This window comes from Branchiostoma floridae, chromosome 3 (genome assembly GCF_000003815.2).
Source record: "Branchiostoma floridae strain S238N-H82 chromosome 3, Bfl_VNyyK, whole genome shotgun sequence".
Lineage (NCBI taxonomy): Eukaryota > Metazoa > Chordata > Leptocardii > Amphioxiformes > Branchiostomatidae > Branchiostoma > Branchiostoma floridae.
In genome coordinates this window covers 6,592,070-6,609,591 of record NC_049981.1, presented here as the reverse complement: position 1 = coordinate 6,609,591, position 17,522 = coordinate 6,592,070, and the positions used below count along the sequence as shown (strand labels likewise).

The window sequence follows — 17,522 nt, the reverse complement described above, 5'->3', positions numbered from 1 at the left end:
CTTTCCCCCATTAAAAAAAAAACCGTTCGCGGGCAAATCTTGGTACCTGGCAACCTGGGGGAAAAATCGTTAACCACCAGCCAAAGGGGGGGAATTAGGCACCCCTGTCCCCCGGGGGCCCAAAGACCAGTCGGGGGAAATGGGTCCTTCCCAGGGGAGGGAATCGCCTAAAGGGGGGGCCCCCCCAAAAAATCTCCGGGTTGTGTTTAAGAAAGGCCCCCCCCCCCCCCCCCCCCGTCTGGATAGGGCTAACACACACAAATAAAGAAACGATCGATTAAAATGCAAATTCTTCATTCATCTAAAGGACCTGTACATGAAAAAATGTTATCAATCATTCTTTATAACCTTCTATTCTATTCTATTCTATTCTATTCTATTCTATTCTATTCTAGTCTATTCTAGTCTATTCTAGTCTATTCTATACTATATTTTATATTCTACAGCATATCTCTACCAAATATTCTATACATAAATTCAATATCATGAATAAACTTTAAATTAAGCAATTCTAACCTTTAGCTGAGTTTCCTGTGTTGTATAGACACAGAGTAACGCGTACGCCACGAACACCAGGAACAGAATGACAACTGTAGGGATGATACTGCCTCCGATGTTACCAACCACCAGCTCCAGCCCAGCTGTCAAAAACAATGAGAAGCAGATTTTACTCGCCTTTTCATTATGATCTTTAAAATGTCTGTAACTCATGGTAAAATTATATAAATATTATTATCTGTGGGCACTGCACAGATCTACTGCTATCAGAAGGGTATGTGGCCTGTACTACTGTACAGTATCCACATTTCCGTATATAGAATGCTTTTGAACACGCTAATACATAGAACTGCGCTGATTTGCAGTTGCTCTCTACATAAAATGTTATGTTCAAGCACATGAAAGTCGAACTGCATTCTTGCTGGAACAAGTTACATTAAGTGTAGTATATACATTTCCATATATAGACTCCTAATAATTTGATCCCCAAGTGCAAGTATAGTTAGACTTTAACTGCCAAAATGAAAATGCCACTTCATGTGAGGCCAGGCTATAGATGAACTCGAACTGAGCGGTGTATGTATATGAAGTAAGGACACTTACCAGCTATGATAAGGATAACAGTAGAAGGTCCAATCATGGTAGAGAACAACAGGAATCCCTGATACAAGATGAAGAGTCTGGAGATGTAGTCGTTGATCATCTGCCCGTTCGCCCATTTCCGCAGCAGTTCCAGCTGGTTCGCGACAGTTGAGGGGATCCACCGTCTCCTCTGGTTGAAGAACTCGTCAAACTCCTCCGGACAGTAGGTGCTGTCCTCGGACACTGCCGTGTACTCCAGCCGCCAGCCCTTCTCTACCTGCAAGGTAAGCATGAATGAATGAATTGATTTTTGAATGAATGAATGTTGTTCACTGACAAACGCTAAAGCGTATATACTCATATAGTAAGGTTCTTCAAAAACACAACCAGAATTGTACTTACTTCCAACGTTTCGATATCTACCAGACGCCATCATCAGGGTTAGACTGTGTCTTTTTCTTGCTGCTACTTATAGCCGATGTAAACAGATCCAGTCATTCTAACCCTGATGATGATGCCTGATAGACATCGAAACGTTGGAAGTAAGTACGATTCTGGTTGTGATTTTGAAGAACCTTACTATATGAGTAATCTACCAACCTGATGAAACTATTTACAGATGTTAAAGCATATGTTTACATAACGCTAAAAAATTGTCAGTAATGAGACAAATTTTCGACTGAACAGCACCAGTCTTGTCAAGGAAGGACATTCCAATGCTGTTGTGGCGTCACGTTATACAGAAAGAACCTCACCGGGTCATTCGGTCTCACTGGACAAAGTTAAAATCTTGGACATAGAGCCAAACTTTTTCGCTAGTGGGATCAAAGAAGCCAGGGACGGTGGTCGCCATAGACTTCTTGCAACATACGATCCACTGCTTACTGAGTCACGTGTTCTATCTGCAAAACGTGACGTCACGACAGCAGTGGACTGTTCATTCCTTGACAAAGACTGGTGCTGTTTAGTCGAAAATTTGGGTGAGTCCAATTTTGTGTTGGATATTACAGTTTAACTAGCTCAATAATGAAAGTAATAGTTGTTTTATTGCTAGCTTTGTCATTATGCTATGCTTCTGTTTTATCTACTGTTGATTCTAGTATGAAGCACTAACCAGAAGTGTACAGAACCAGCGATCTTCTCCCATGTCCTTGGTAAGGAACTCCTCAGCTTTGGTGACCTTGGTGGCGTAGGTCGGTAACGCGTCTCTGACGGCCTTCGCTCGGTACACACTGAAGCATCCTGGGCAACAGAGGACTGTACCTAGCACACTATTTGCCACCTGTAACGAGAACATTCGCGATATAATTGAATACAAAGGTTGTGAGCTATGGTTAGCTTTCTGTGCAAATATGTTGAGTCTTTCGTTGTTAGACGAATTCAATGTTAGATATAGGCAATACAGGAGAACTACTATGGCAATTTGAATACATCTATGAATTTAAATGCTTTTAATTGATTCTTCACTTGACTACTCACCTAGAAAATTAATCTAAAACTGTAGTATAAGCAACTTTTATATGATAACTACATTAACATAAGACAAAATACATATAACGTTCTTTTTTAAACCTTGGCTTTGAAGCAAAAGACAAAGGACCAATTCACAATTTCATTCAAATGGTCTTTTACTGTCTAAAAGACAGGATAGAAGCTTAAACTAATGCTTGGTAAAGGTGCGCTCCCGACGCACTTGCGTCAAGCTTGCGTCACTACGGGGTTCGTTCACTAAGTCACTGTTTTGTTATTTTCTCCGATTATTTATAATCTAGATATTGCGTAATACTTAAAAGTATGAATTAGGAGACGACAAAATACACAAAACGGAAAAAATTCGTTCTTTATCTCTGAAATTCGTTCAGTATCTCTCGAACCCCGCAGTGACGCAAGCTTGACACAAGTGCGGTCGGAGCGCACCTTAAAGGTGAAGTGGTTTGAAACATTTGATACTATATAGCAACTACATTTACAGAACATGGCAGTACCTTCTGAAACCAATGTCCCACGGCGTAGTCAAACATCTGGTACCAGACCAAGGGTCCTGACCCCAGGGGGTGAGTCCGCGCGCACACGGCACCCACGTTAGGGTCACGTGTCATGATGTCCAGCAGGGCTTTAGCAGACTGGGGCGAGAACTTGACGTCTGCGTCGGTCGCGAGCATGAACTTGTCCCGGTCTTTGTCTGTTGGATAGACATGCATTAAATACTGATTGAACTAGTCGGATTGTAATATCCAACACAAAAATTTGACTCACCCAATGTTAAATACTACAGTTCAACTACTTCAAGATTGACTTCTAACATGAATATTCAAGTTATGATTCTAATACCTGTACAGATACATCAGAAAATGCGACATGAAATTTACTTGAGTGGATATCTCATTGAATATGCAGCACATTGGCGGGGTCACCGCACCCGAGCGAGTTGACAGAGCATCCAACGAATTCCATTGATGAAAACGAATCGTTTAACACTTCGCTTGCGTGTTTTGTTGCCGTTTTAATCATGCGTGTACACTTCGTATGATGTTCTCATTATAAAGTCAAGAGTGCAACGAATCCTATTTAGAAAGCAGCCATATACCGCCATCGTACAGCAGCTTTAGTGAGAAACCCAGGTATCAATTGGTTACAGCAAAACAACGGAAGAGCATTAATAAGAATATTATACAAAAAAAATAGAAAGCTAAGTTTTAAGTTAAGATAAGAATATTATCCAACATAATATATAGATATGCTATGAAACATGGTAAAATTTCTGTAGAATGGTCATACGCCATTATGATTTCTAAAACCAAGCAAATCTAGCTAGTAATTGTTTTTTAAATATCAATGTATAGAATCATTTGAAAATTCAGATAATCATCAAAGTGAAGGATTTCAACTTACCAGCTGCGGAGTATCCCAGCACCTCCACTCTCATGCTGATCCGATTGGCCCATTGGACGGGGTTGAACCTGACGAAACGGGTTGTGATTGGCTTATCCAGCAGCTGACGTACGGGAGTATCAGCGTCACGGTTCCCCGCAAACTCCTGAGATGAGCAGTGGTTTCAAAGAAAAACGTAAGGCTTCATGACACCATGTTCCATTCTTTGTGTTGTATGTTAAATTTAGTAAATTTACAGAGAGCGATAGACTGGCAGATAATCTCAGGTAATTTAAGGCATGTGACACGCGTGTAGCTATGTTAAAACGCTTAAATCCTCATAACTTTTTGTCGCGTACTAGTCGTATCAAGATGAAACTTCACACAATGCTTGAATAGTTTAAAATGTACTAGACACTGGTGGATTTTTATGTGGATCGATGGAATTTGGGGTTAGAAATACACATTTTGGTAAAAAAAACATCGTTCACCTCGCATGTCCAAGCCTTTGCGAGGACAGCACATTTAGCTTTTATATTCATCAAGATAAGAGTTTACCTCCTTTAATTTTGTCCGCGGCTATTTTGCTTAAAGTGAAGGAATCTTAATTTCTTTAGGCCAAAAAGAGCAAAAAGGTTGTTTTCTTCCTAATTTTTCGTTAAAAATGACCTCCAGTGTAAATACTTTAAAAAATAGCCGCGGACAGTTTTAACAAACAAGTGCTGATACTTCAAAATACACTAAATTTGTCAGCAATACTGCCGTTTTGACCGAAGCTGAAGCCCATAAAGTTGAAAATGCAAGATGCTTCGCAAAGCTTTGGGTCGTTGTCAATCAAAGCCATTTGTCATTTTCCCGCCATTTTACATCGAACAGGGTTCGGGCGGTACCATTATGCGAGTTCCGCGGGGGGCTTGTATTCTTAATCGCATCGAATTATTTCAATATTTGATAAAAACTTCATCAATACCTTATACGGTTATCACTTAGACGTCTTTCTAAAAGTAGTTAGAGTGCCCCACAAAGTGAGTTCCTGTTTTCGCAATGTAACATTACATTAGGTCATTGGACCGTTCTGAAAACTTGGCCGTCCCGGAGGTCACCTGCGGTCACGGAGTGGTTCGAAATTCATGTTCGGTGCCTTCACCCTGGTGACCTTGCGGGGACACGCCCTTTTTTACTCCCCAGGGAGCTCAATCAAATCACAGGCCTTAAGTTACCCGAGATGGCTATATCCATACATCTTCCTCTGTATACATTTATATATACTTATACATATGATGAAGACATATACATATACATACACCTATATGTGTGCATGTGCGTGTTTGGTTGTGTGTGTGTGTATGTGCGTGTGTGTGTACGCGCGCGCGTGTGTGTGTGTGCGTGTGTGTGTACGCGAGTGTGTGTGTGGTCTAAGTATACGCGTATACGTTTGTCTGTGTCTATTTTTGACTGTGTTTCTATGGTGCATTGCCGGCGGAAAGCAAATGGATTACATATAGTTAAAGATTTATTGCATTGCTTACCACGGGCTGCCCTGAGTTGTCCCTGTAGTACTGCCACTGCTCGCCGTCGTCGATGTACAACAGCCGGTACTTGGTTACCCACTCGTTCGTGCCTGCCTTACCCTGTGTTATAACTCCTGTGAACACCATCTCTTCTCCCAGATCTATCTGTAGGTACTGAAATGAAAATCAAAACAGTTAAGTATACCTTGGAAACTCAATAAAACAATCCAAATTAAGCTTCTACTTCACAATACATTACTATGAACGAATGAAATTTTATGATTTTGCTTCCTATCTAACGATAATAAAACTTAAAAAAAAATCAAGAAAAATTATTATATTAGATACCCAACCAGGGCTGTCTCTTAGACCCATACGCATCACTGCATCACTAGACGTAAATTTTGTTGTTGGCATTAAAACATTGACTCCTTGGTTTCAAATGACAGACTTAACAACATGGGCTACAAGGCAATGAGAAGGCGGTGAAAGATTTAACCCTATCCAGACTGGGCTTTTTTGACGACGCCTCAGGGGAGTCGTCAAGTGGTATATATTGCGTTCAGTCTGCAAAAATTCTAGGAATTGCACATGCATTTTTCCAAGAATGCTAGTACTCCACAGTATGCTGGGTAGCAAGTCCCCCCACCCCTAAATGTGTTCCAGACGTATCTCTGGTAGGCAATGGTGGAATGTAGGTCACATTGGCTCCTGGAGGAATATGTCCTTTGATAATTGTGGTAAGACAGGGAAACTCTGCACAATGGATCACGTTGTCTTGGTTGTTATGTTATGTTTTGAAGGATACATTTTCTTTTCTAGAGCTTGTTCAAGCCATACGCCACAGGCAGACAGGAAATACTTCTGTAGTGCTTAGCTGTAGGTTTAGGTCACTGGCAGTCCAATGTGCTGTACCGGGAATAGTACATTTCTGCTGGCTGTAGGTTTATGTTACAGGTGGGCTAGTATATTGTGCCAGGGATAGTGCGACAGGGAAGTTCCAGTCTATTTCTGATTTAAGCTGTATTGTTGTACCCTCAATCGTCGTCATGGCAATGATACATTTTTATTGCCAGTCTTGTTTGGCATTCCCTGGACCGAGGGGGGGGGTGTGTACTTTTCTTATTTTGAAAACGGCTTACTGTACGATCACCAAAGTTGGAGGGGGTGTTATGCTCGTCAATTTTTATGATTTCTAAAATTTTCATGTCATTATAATGTAATATTACGTAATTATGACGTCTTTAATTGATGTTTTGGGCTAAAACGGGGAATTCCCATAATACCTAAATATTTCACACAAGAAAATTCTAATAAAGGCTTCTCATCAATATCTAAGTGTTATAAGACTTCTGCTGCCAAAAGCTGACGCAACGACGTCAAAATGACCCCATCTTGGATTATCAACCTTTAATGCCTTAAGATAATTTTTCAACATATAACGCTAAAACTACATGAAAATGGATCAAAAACGTTCACATGAATGTTTTCTGTAAAAAATTACCAAGTAGTGATCAAATCCGAGTGAAAATAAGCTGGTTATACTTTTCATCATGATATTGTCGGCCATCTTGGATTTTGAATAATTACGTCATCTCGTTAGCATAATCTATGAATTTTTAATCATGATTTGTTAACAAAGATGTGTTACATATTACAGCTATATGAAAACCAGTTTAGTTCAGCAAGAAAGTCTAAAAATTTCATTGTCTAAGCCAAAATTAGTGATTTTTGGAAAATTTGCAATTCGATTGATGGTAACTGGGCAATTGGATTTGATGGGTCTATTTAGTGGCCTTCTGTAAGTCTCAGGCTTCATAAGTAAAGAAGCAATGTCAGTATGCTTAGAGCTGACGACTGTTTTATTTGTACGGCGTACCTGATAATCATTAAACTCCTCGGCTGTCCACCCGCCCCCACCGTTAGCATCCCGTTTCATGTGGAGCCTGGCTCTGTGTGGTCCGTTAAAGCTGTCCTGGCCCAGTACAGGGTTGGTCTTCATATCGGTGTCTGGTATCGCCTTGGACTCAACTCCGATCGGGCTGAAGTACACTACAAGAGGATAACCAATCGTTAAAGTCACAAATATATACATGAGATATTTATATGACTATTATGTTTTAAGGAACATAATATCTGTAAAGGGAAGTAATAGAAAAGATAATGTAACCCAATTTCATCGAAACTGAATGCTAATAAATTGAAAAAGTGGTTTTTGCTTTAAGCCTTCGTTTGCCTACTGAGGCACAAATGATAAAACAAAGGCACAGTTGGATAAGATGGTCTCACCTGCATAGTCTAAGACGTAAGACATGTACATCACCTGGCTCCATCTTTTCTTGTTCTTCACCTGGAAAGGCAAGAGTTGTTGATACAGGATAAACGAGCCTGACTAAAATTAAGCCCCTATCGGCCGGTCCTACAACTGCCGGAGGGGGTAATTAACCCCAGCCAGCGAGATATTGTGTAAACACAGGCTAAAGGATAAACGTCCAGTTAATTGTACTTGTGTGGCTGCTGTAACGGTTTATGTTTCTGTCTGTTCTTATAAAAGTGTTAGCTCTATGTAAAGTTTAGAATATACATTAAAAGCACAAAACACATCCAAACATTCTTCTTCTATTCATAAATTATCATCATTTTCTTCATTCCATTGTGTCCAGTTGTCCACAAACTAGAATGAGAGTAAAATGCCTACTTGAGTTATTGACCAATGCGCTCTCTGTAATGTGCTATTTACGTTCTCACCAGTGTGTTGTCCTTGAGATGAATATTGAAGCTCATGCCGCTCTCGGTCTCCCCGTTGCCATAGTGCAGGTCCCAGTGCAGCTGCAGCCCGTAGGGAGTCTCGTACTTCGTACACTGGCTAATGATGCTTTCCTTGCCTTGTAATAATCGAAACAAAACAAAGTTAACTTAATTCTGTGATTGTATCTGCAAGGTATAAAATAAAAGAAGATACTCAAGCAATCTGTTACATTCTGAAAACGGTCAGACTTTTTAGATATTATCCAAAATCCTTTGACGGCAACATCAAAATAAAGCGTATCCAGTTGCTTTAGAAACTTTATTTTGTTCAATGTACTTTCATCACAGCACGAAATCTGGTATTTAAGCAAGCTTAAACTCAACGTAAACGCGACGTTTCTGCACCCTTTCCGCAACTTAACGACTTCTTTCCGTGAACGTAAAGATTCCCTTTAATGTTACCTTTACGTTGGCACTTATAGGTACGGTTCTGCACTTCTTCACGTGCCTTTCCGCAACTATTAGACGCTTAAAGGCGTCGTTAATAACAGCATTTCCATATCCTTTACGGGCGGAAAGCGTGCGTTTCTTAAGACTTTTCCGTGATCTTTTGACCACCTTTACACTCGATTTCCGTTACGATTTCCCCAACGTTTATGTGTCGTTCACACAGCCTGAAAGGTACGTAAAGATGTGCAGAATCGTACCTATCCGAACGCTTTCCGTGATCTTTTCTTGGACTATAGTTGTCGTTTATTTTTAGTAAAGGCGGCGTAAGTTTAAACCTTTCCGTATCTTTAGGTTGGTTTTATGTGTTTTGTGTGGCTTAACTTTCCGCACCATGTGCATTGGGTATGCGTGTCTCATTTGGTTCGAATCATACCTACTAGGTACCTGAGGCTTCTTCGTCTTAACTATCTTTTCATTCTTATTGTGGAATTGGTTTGGTCGACCGAGGGAACAATCGGTGTACAATATCCACGAATCTCCGCTACATTCAAGTCCACAATTTGGAGTCCAGTGTCGGGCGTTACGCCTGGAAAGACGTCATTTCAAGTACCATTTAGTTCCATCTTGTCATCACAGTAGGAAATTCCGCTGCCGGATTCCCGAAGATGGGCACTGTTTCGTGATGGCCGTGCTCTCCATGTAGTCTCCACCATGTACCAGCTGATGCTGGTCAAGACGACACAATCTTGAATTCACCCTGAGTTGCATGTGCCCCGTTGAAAACTCTCCAGCATACTCCGGCAAGCCTTGGGTGTCCTAGTATTCGTTCCGTCTTGTAGTTCCGTCGGAATCCATATGCGGCAAGACCACACTGATAATCCGTGTGTTGAAATGGGTCCAAGGCTCCTTCGTGACTTGTCCCGAAACAGACGCCCTTCAAACTGGTTTCTTCGATAAATTCTAGCATAGTCGTTAGGTTTGAAAAGCCCACTCTTGTCTGTCATTGGATAGCGTCCCATCACATGACACACGTGAACCTCTTCTGGGAGCTGCTAATTAGAAATTCAATGCCGCGTTATTCGTTATTCATAGTTGACGGCGAATAAATTTGAATTTGAAAAAACACCATCCCCTTTGTACGCTGTTAAGCCTAGGTTTAACTAAACACAACAACTGCTACCACACTAGAAAATTCAAGCCTTTCTGGGAGAACATGTTTACTTCTAGATAAAAAATGTTCTTCTAGACAAGGAGCTAAGAAAGTTTTTTTATCAATTATATGAACTGAGAACAGCAAACCCGACCATCGCTATATTCCCATGTATACGTTACCGGGTAGTGAGGACGCTATGTCGTCGGGATGCCAAGCTGCAGGGCACAGCCATCCGCGAGCGACAGACTGGACAGGCCGCCCAGTACTAGTCCTCTTACCCTGAACGGGAACACGCCGTAATTATGACCACAAATCCTCGGCGGCATGTACGCAGTGCTCCCGGCGACTGTTCCTTCTTTTAAACATGGACATGGAAGTTTAATATTTAACCTCCTTGCTTTCAACGCTACTTCTCCGACATCTTTTTTCTGTAACTACCAATCTCCACCTCTGTAAAGTTAGTTCAGAGAGTTGTCTGTAAAGTAAGCTCAAAGGTAACGGAACGATATCGGAAACATACGATACTTCTGGAAAAAATAAACGCTACATTTCCGACATCTTTCTTGCACACGTACATAGACCCTTTTTATGTAAAGTGAGCTCAATGGTAGCGGAAAGCATCGGAAAGATACCAGCTGTTATATTTATGATTTCACCCATGAGAATATTTTGATTTTCCTGAATTCATCAAACACGCTAACACAGAAAGAGTTATTCAAGCAGGGCCGCCGCTTTATAGAGGAGCGCATTTGGTATATTGAGCGGAAAATACTCGTAATTTGGGAAAAGCAATACCTCTTCTTAGAACAATGATAAACGCTACCTTTCCGACATCTTTTTTCCATCTATACATAAAGGGGGGGAGGTTTGCTTAAAGCTCCCCCCTTTTATGTAAAGTCAGCTCAAATGTAACGGAATGATGTCGGAAAGATTGTATATTTTATATGTAGGTTTCACACGGGAGGAGATTTTCTTTTCTTGTTTAAACTAAACACGCTAACACAGCAGGGGCTATTCATGATCATTTAAAGCCGCTGGTTTAGTGAAAGGCGCATATGGTATATTGAGTGGAAAATACTAATAATTTGGGAAAAGCAATGCCTTTTCTTCAAATAATGATTTAATAGCGCTACCTTTCCGACATCTTTTTTCCACCTATACATAAAGGGGGGAGGTTTGCTTAAACCTCCCACCTTTTATGTAAAGTCAGCTCAAATGTAACGGAATGACGTCGGAAAGATTGTATCTGTTATATGTAGCTTTCACACGGGAGGAGATTTTCTTTTCTTGTTTAAACTAAACATGCTAAAATAACACAGCATTTGAAGCCGCTGGTTTAGTGAAAGGCGCATGTGGTATATTGAGCAGAAAATACTCGTAATTTGGGAAAAGCAATGTCTCTTCTTCAAATAATGATTAACGCTACCTTTCAGACATCTTTTTTCGACCTATACATAAAAGGGGGGAGGTTTGCTTAAACCTCCCCCCTTTTATGTGAAGTCAGCTCAAATGTAACAGAATGACTGTATCTGTCATATGTAGGTTTCACACGGGAGGAGATTTTCTTTTCTTGTTATAAACTAAATACGCTAACACAGCAGGAGCTATTCATGATCATTTAAAGCCGCTGCTTTAGTGAAAGGCGCATGTGGTATATTGAGCGGAAATACTCTTATTTTGGCAAAAGCAATGCCTCTTCTTAGAAATAAAGATAAACGCTACCTTTCTGATCTTTTTTGCACCTATACATAAGATGGGGGACGTCTCCATAGACTTATACTAATTAGAGTATGTAAAATGAGATGAAATGTAACGGAAAGGCAATGAATCAGATCTATAGTATCTCCTATATGTGATTTCCACCTTAGAGAACTACGAAAATAAAAAAGCGAAGTTCAACTGATTGTATGTGAACGTATAGTCGGTTCAAAGCCTGTAGATGTTTTTTTTCTATATACGGTTTCATCTATACGGCACATATAAGGATGCTTAAAGGCTATGTAAAGATATCACATGTATTTAATTTGCCTTAACGAATACGGAAAGGTTACGGAAATGTAAAACCATGGTTTCCGTGGTCTTTATGATACCGTAAACTCTGCGGAAATATTTTCCCACCTTTAGGCTACATTTAAGTATTTCGGAAAGTAGGCTAAAATATTCGTTTTCGTGCTGTGCATAGACAAGGCAGTCATTTGTTTACAACATTTTTAATGTTTGCATCATATACTAACGCACACATTGGTTATTGTCTCAATAAAGCCTTGCATGAATGTTGAAACAATTTTGCATTCAGAGACGATAGCTACGGGTTCCCTATATGTTAATTTACACTAGATCGTGTTACTCTAGATAGTGTTTATTTGCATGTGGCAGTACATGTGCTATCTATCTCTCTACCAAAAGTAAAATAACCTTATTTTTCCATCCTTAGTGGGCGGAATCAAAACTACACAACTCTCTAGCAAATGATTTAAGAAAAAAACTAACTGTTGCCGTCCTTCAGGGTGTGATCCATGAGTGACAGCAGCTGCAGAGCCCACTGTGACGGCTGACCCTGCTTACAGCCTCCGTCGAAGAAGATGTGAGACTCGAAGGTCCGCTCTCCCACCTGACTCTCCGCTACACCCCGTAATGATGTTAGGAGCTGCTCCATCTCATATTCAGCCTGTGAGTAATGTATAATATCATTCACTCATTTATTTAATTTCCTTACTTTTAATCTGAAAGATAAGTCTTCATACGCAACAATAATTCTCACCCTACTGTACAGGAGACTGAGAGGTGATCTTATCAATACATATAAATTCACGCACGGCCTATACGACACCGTGCCATGCATACCGGAAATTAAGAGGGAAGGGAGGACGACAGGACACAACCTACGCTTAACAAGCACGGCACGAAAAACGGTATTTAAGCATGCTTAATAATGCTTAACGTTGACGTCTTGTTCTTCTTTACGGATCTATATACACCTGTTATCGAGTACGTAAAGATTGGCGTTACGTAGTCTTTACGTAGGTGCTGATAGGTCCGTATTTTCTGTTTTTTTAAGTTGCCTTTTAGCAGCTTAAAGGTGTTGTAAATGATTATTAAACCTCATTTAAATTGCATTTAAATATTACGTTTATAAAACTTTAAGCATCGTTACGGATTATTTAGGTGTGAGTAAATATGATCATTAGGTGGCTTATAGGTGCGGATAGGTCCGTATTTTCCGTTTTTTTTAAAAAGTTCCCTTTCGCAGCTTAAAGATGTTTTTAATGATTATTAAAATATATTTAAACTTCAATTAAACATTACGTTTTATAAAACATTAAGCATCGTTACGGCTTATTTGCGTGTGTGTAAAGATGATCATTAGGTGATTATAGATCCGTATTTTCCAGTTTTTTAAGTGGCCTTTCAGTAGCTTAGATATTTCGTAACTGATTATTGAAACGCCATTAATACATGTTTAAAGTTCACGTTTATTTCTTCTGATGCATTTATACGTGTCATATACGTCTGCATTAAGATGTTTATAAGATGTGTTTTTTTGTTGTTGCCCTTTTAGCAGCTTATTAATAAGGTTTCAGGATCGGCTAAATTGGCATTTTGACCTTCCATTTTGTTCTCATTAATGAGTTAAGAAAAAATGGAGCCCTAACGGATTTTGATAGATGGGTATAAAAGAATTCTAAATCTGATTTTTTGGGGCCATATGGATGACGTCATCAGGTTATATTGCCCCTGATATTATTTTTTCTATGAGAAAATACAGCACTTTGGTACATACCACTGTAATGAAACTATGTTTTTCATGTGCATAATGATGAAAGCTACATACTCACGTTTGCACCAGTTCATATCTGTTAATGATCTGTAGTTATTAGAAAATAATTGTTTCCATCTAATTAAAAAAATCATTCTCTAATAATTACAGAACATTTAGCAGATATCAATTGGCGCAAACCTGAGTTTGTAGCTTTCATCATGATCATTATGCACATGAAAAACTTTCATTACAGTGGTATGTACCAAAGTCCTGTATTTTCTCATAGAAAAAAATAACATCAGGTTCAATAAAACCTGATGACGTCATCCATATGGCCAAAAAATCCGATTTAGAATGCTTTTATGACCATCTATCAAAATTCGTTAGGGCTCCATTCTTTCTCAAGTCATTAATGAGAAAAAAAATGGAAAGGCAATATTCCAATTTAACCGATCCTGAAACCTTAAAGTTATCATACACACTTAGAAAAACATCATTAATACATGTTTAACCCTCAAACTACCGTATGGGGTCAAAACTGACCCCAGACGAATATCGATGTGTGCCATTATGGCATTTCTTGTCAAAAACAAATTTTCTTTTAGGAGTTTGTTTGTATATATGTCCTATAACTTCTTATACGTTTTTACCGAGATTGGCTCATTTTTTATTAAGTTATCCTAAAAAGTTTATGCATGGTCCAGTGGGGTCAAAACTGACCCCAGCATTTTTTTAAACAAACTTTTGTGACCCACACTTAAACTACTTTTCATAGGATCACGAAATTTTCAGAGAATGATGTACATGTAAGCCAAAATTATTGTAACAATTTTTGTGACATTATCATGTTATATGACGACATTATGACGTCATCTAGGTTATTTCGGCCGCCATCTTGGAATTTGCCTGATGACGTCATCAAATTGCATAAATTATGAATATTGAGTCATGAAATTTACGTTGAATTTCATAAGATGTGATAAACAACTGTTATTTGCTAAGGAAACCTTAAAACTTAAATGTTAAGTACAAAATTAGAAAATTTCGTAATAAATATGTGTCAGAATTCCGTTGCCATGGTAACATGAAAAATGACGAACATACTTTGTTCACTGAAAATGTTTGCTTTTAACATTTTCTAAAAAGTTACCGAGTTTCATGGCCCTAGTATAAGCTATTCAGGCGCTATAAGGCACTGAAGTTGGTACGGGCATCAAAAGCCTCCTTCCCGGTCTGAATAGCATTGGTGCAAAATGTGGTCCTCATGATCTTTTGCATAAATTATGATAATGCGCTAGAAATATTCTCAGCTAATCATGTCAGACTGCCCCACATTGATTAATGAAACTATACATATATACAAATCACAAAAAGAGTCACACAAAACACTGAATTTGTACCAAACGTTTTGGGGTCAGTTTTGACCCCATACGGTAATCTACGTCACAAAAAAGGTACGGTGGTTTGAGGGTTAAAGTCCCCTTTCATTTTCTCTGAAGCCTCTTAAGAGGATTTTAATGTGTCTATATTTGTCCTTTTAGCAGCTAAAAGTTGTCATAAATACGTACTAAAACACCCTCAAGACAAATTTGCAAAAAAAATCTCAGCAAGACAAGGGTTAACACAAAATTTTACTGACAAGCGTCAAACAAACATATTTTCTCACCTCGTGGTACATTGTAGTGCAGATGTAGACGTGCGTGTTCTGTTTGGTCTTCTTCCGTGTGGTGAAGTCCTCCCCCTTCGTGTTCCTGTTCTTACGGCTCAACAGCATCCACTGGGCGGGGAACACGCTGTTGTATCCCGGCAGCCAAAACAGCTGAAGAGGTTTGGGGTAAAAAGAAAGTAATGTAAGTGTTTCTTTAATAAGATCCCGGACACAGACGGTGGGCGCCATAGATTTCTTGCAACTTATGATTCACTGCTCACGGAGTCACGTGTTCTCTCTGCATAACCTGATGTCACGGCACCAGTGAATTATTAATTCCTTGACAAAGACTGATGCTGTTCAGTCGAAAACATGGGTGAGTCCAATTTTCTTGTTGGAGGATATTACAGTTTTTAAAAAAATTAGTTCAAGAGTCAGATATTACTGCATTCACTGGGCGGAGAATACACGGTTGAACCAGGGTGGCCAGAACATGTACAACTACAACTTTTCATTACTAAAGGTGGGGTTACACCCGCGTATATTTTCAAGTGAGCATGTTTCCGCATGAAATTTTGTCAATACGCGGCCGTACGCCCAACATTTGGAATATTTTTTGAATTAATGAAATTGCACGTCGAACCCATCTGGCGTTTGAATTACGGCTTCAGCGTATCCTTTTTGCATGATGTGCGTATGATTGCATATGAAATGCGCAACAGAATTTTCCGTGCTGCGAATAGCTGCGTATGATGTACGTATGTTGGGCGTATTGACCCAGTGCTTCAACAGTTTCCTCTGCATCTTCCCCTCCCTGTTGGCTCTGTTAGGACCTGTCACATTGATGGTGTCCTGCAAGTTGTGACCATCTCTCCATGCCCCAGGTACAAATTCGTCGGTCCTGGCCTGGATCTGCCATCTTGAGATGATCTGTTTTGTCTAGACTCAGATGCACCTACGTATTTATTCCAAATCTGGAGTGTGCGTCGATCACGCTATCAGTAGGCGTAGTATGCGCAACCCGATCGCAGAACGTACGGCACTAAATCGTGATTTATGTGGGTACTTGTTATACGATCGTTCATGGTGCGTTGTGTCTGCGCTGTAAGTACGCTATGTACTCGCAATACCGCGATATCCGCGTATTACTGCGTATAAAGCGCAAACATATAGCGTCTTCATACCGCACTCGACCAACGTAGGACCAATGTATTGCGTATTCATTACGTTTTGGCCACCAAACTGCGTACGAACGATACTTTTGTGCATGTCCAAAACTATCGGGCGTACTTGGCGTATATTTTCGTTTGCCTGCGTACTTGAAACTTTCACAAAACGATTCAGATGCGTTTGAGGTGCGTCTTGTGCGTGCGGCCACGTATGGAAGAAATTAGCCAAAATGTCAAAACGGAACTCTTAAACTTGAAAATATACGCACGTGTGGCCCCACCTTCAGGCCCCCTTTCCTCTAGACGGCGATCGCGCTGTGCTCTCACTGCGACCTAAATAGGATATCTGTAACCTTTCATTTTATACTAGGTATATCATGCAGCATGTGAGGGTGTGACGTAGAGGACAACAAAACACACAAAGTGTAAAAAGATCCGTTTCTTTTCTATACAAATCGTTAAGCGATCTGTCAAATTTTAGGTCGCGGTGAGAGAGCCGCGAGAGCGCCGCCTTAGTCGACAGGGGTCATATGGAGCGAGAATATTCGTCACTAAGACCTTTAGATTATTACACAAGTGAAGAAATATATAAATTTTATTAAGAATGTACATTTCTTTTTCCAATTTTACCTGTGCTTCCCGTTCCATGACGATAGTTGGGCTCCTCATGACGAACCATGTGGTGGTGAAGAACTGGACCAGCAGCAAGCCCAGACCGACCCCGACGTCCCACGCGAAGTCCTCACCCTCAAACATTAAGCAGGTGTCGGGATGGATGAAATTCATGGTAGAACATATTGGTTTGACGAATATGATTCCTGAAATGTATTTTGATATAGATGTATAGCATATTGAAAAGTCTGTAGAATTATTCTCAAGAACCTCACACATTGTCGTATCATCTTCTCTATGTATAACATTAGCCATTGTATGTATGTATGTATGTATGTATGTATGTATGTATGTATGTATGGATGGATGGATGGATGGATGGATGGATGGATGGAAGGGTGGATGATTGGATGGATGGATGGATGGATGTGCGTATGAATGGATGAATGGATGAATGTATGTATGGATGGATGTATGCATGGATGAATGTATGGATGAATGGCTGTATGGATGGATGGAT

The 17,522-nt window shown here is 39.9% G+C and overlaps 1 protein-coding gene across 1 annotated transcript in view; it reads right to left on the bottom strand.

Annotated features, from left to right (window-relative positions):
- LOC118411188 (chitin synthase chs-2-like) overlaps positions 1-17,522 on the bottom strand; it is a 27,337-nt gene that overhangs the window by 8,842 nt on the left and 973 nt on the right. Inside the window, exons 2-13 of the mRNA XM_035813267.1 lie at positions 17,021-17,208; positions 15,240-15,392; positions 12,304-12,481; positions 8,211-8,347; positions 7,752-7,812; positions 7,342-7,514; positions 5,481-5,636; positions 3,973-4,117; positions 3,066-3,262; positions 2,195-2,362; positions 1,102-1,357; positions 517-641 (exon numbers count right to left, since the gene is read on the bottom strand). Coding sequence (XP_035669160.1) covers positions 517-641; positions 1,102-1,357; positions 2,195-2,362; positions 3,066-3,262; positions 3,973-4,117; positions 5,481-5,636; positions 7,342-7,514; positions 7,752-7,812; positions 8,211-8,347; positions 12,304-12,481; positions 15,240-15,392; positions 17,021-17,208 — 1,937 coding nt within the window. The remainder of the gene's footprint in view (positions 1-516; positions 642-1,101; positions 1,358-2,194; positions 2,363-3,065; positions 3,263-3,972; positions 4,118-5,480; positions 5,637-7,341; positions 7,515-7,751; positions 7,813-8,210; positions 8,348-12,303; positions 12,482-15,239; positions 15,393-17,020; positions 17,209-17,522) is intronic.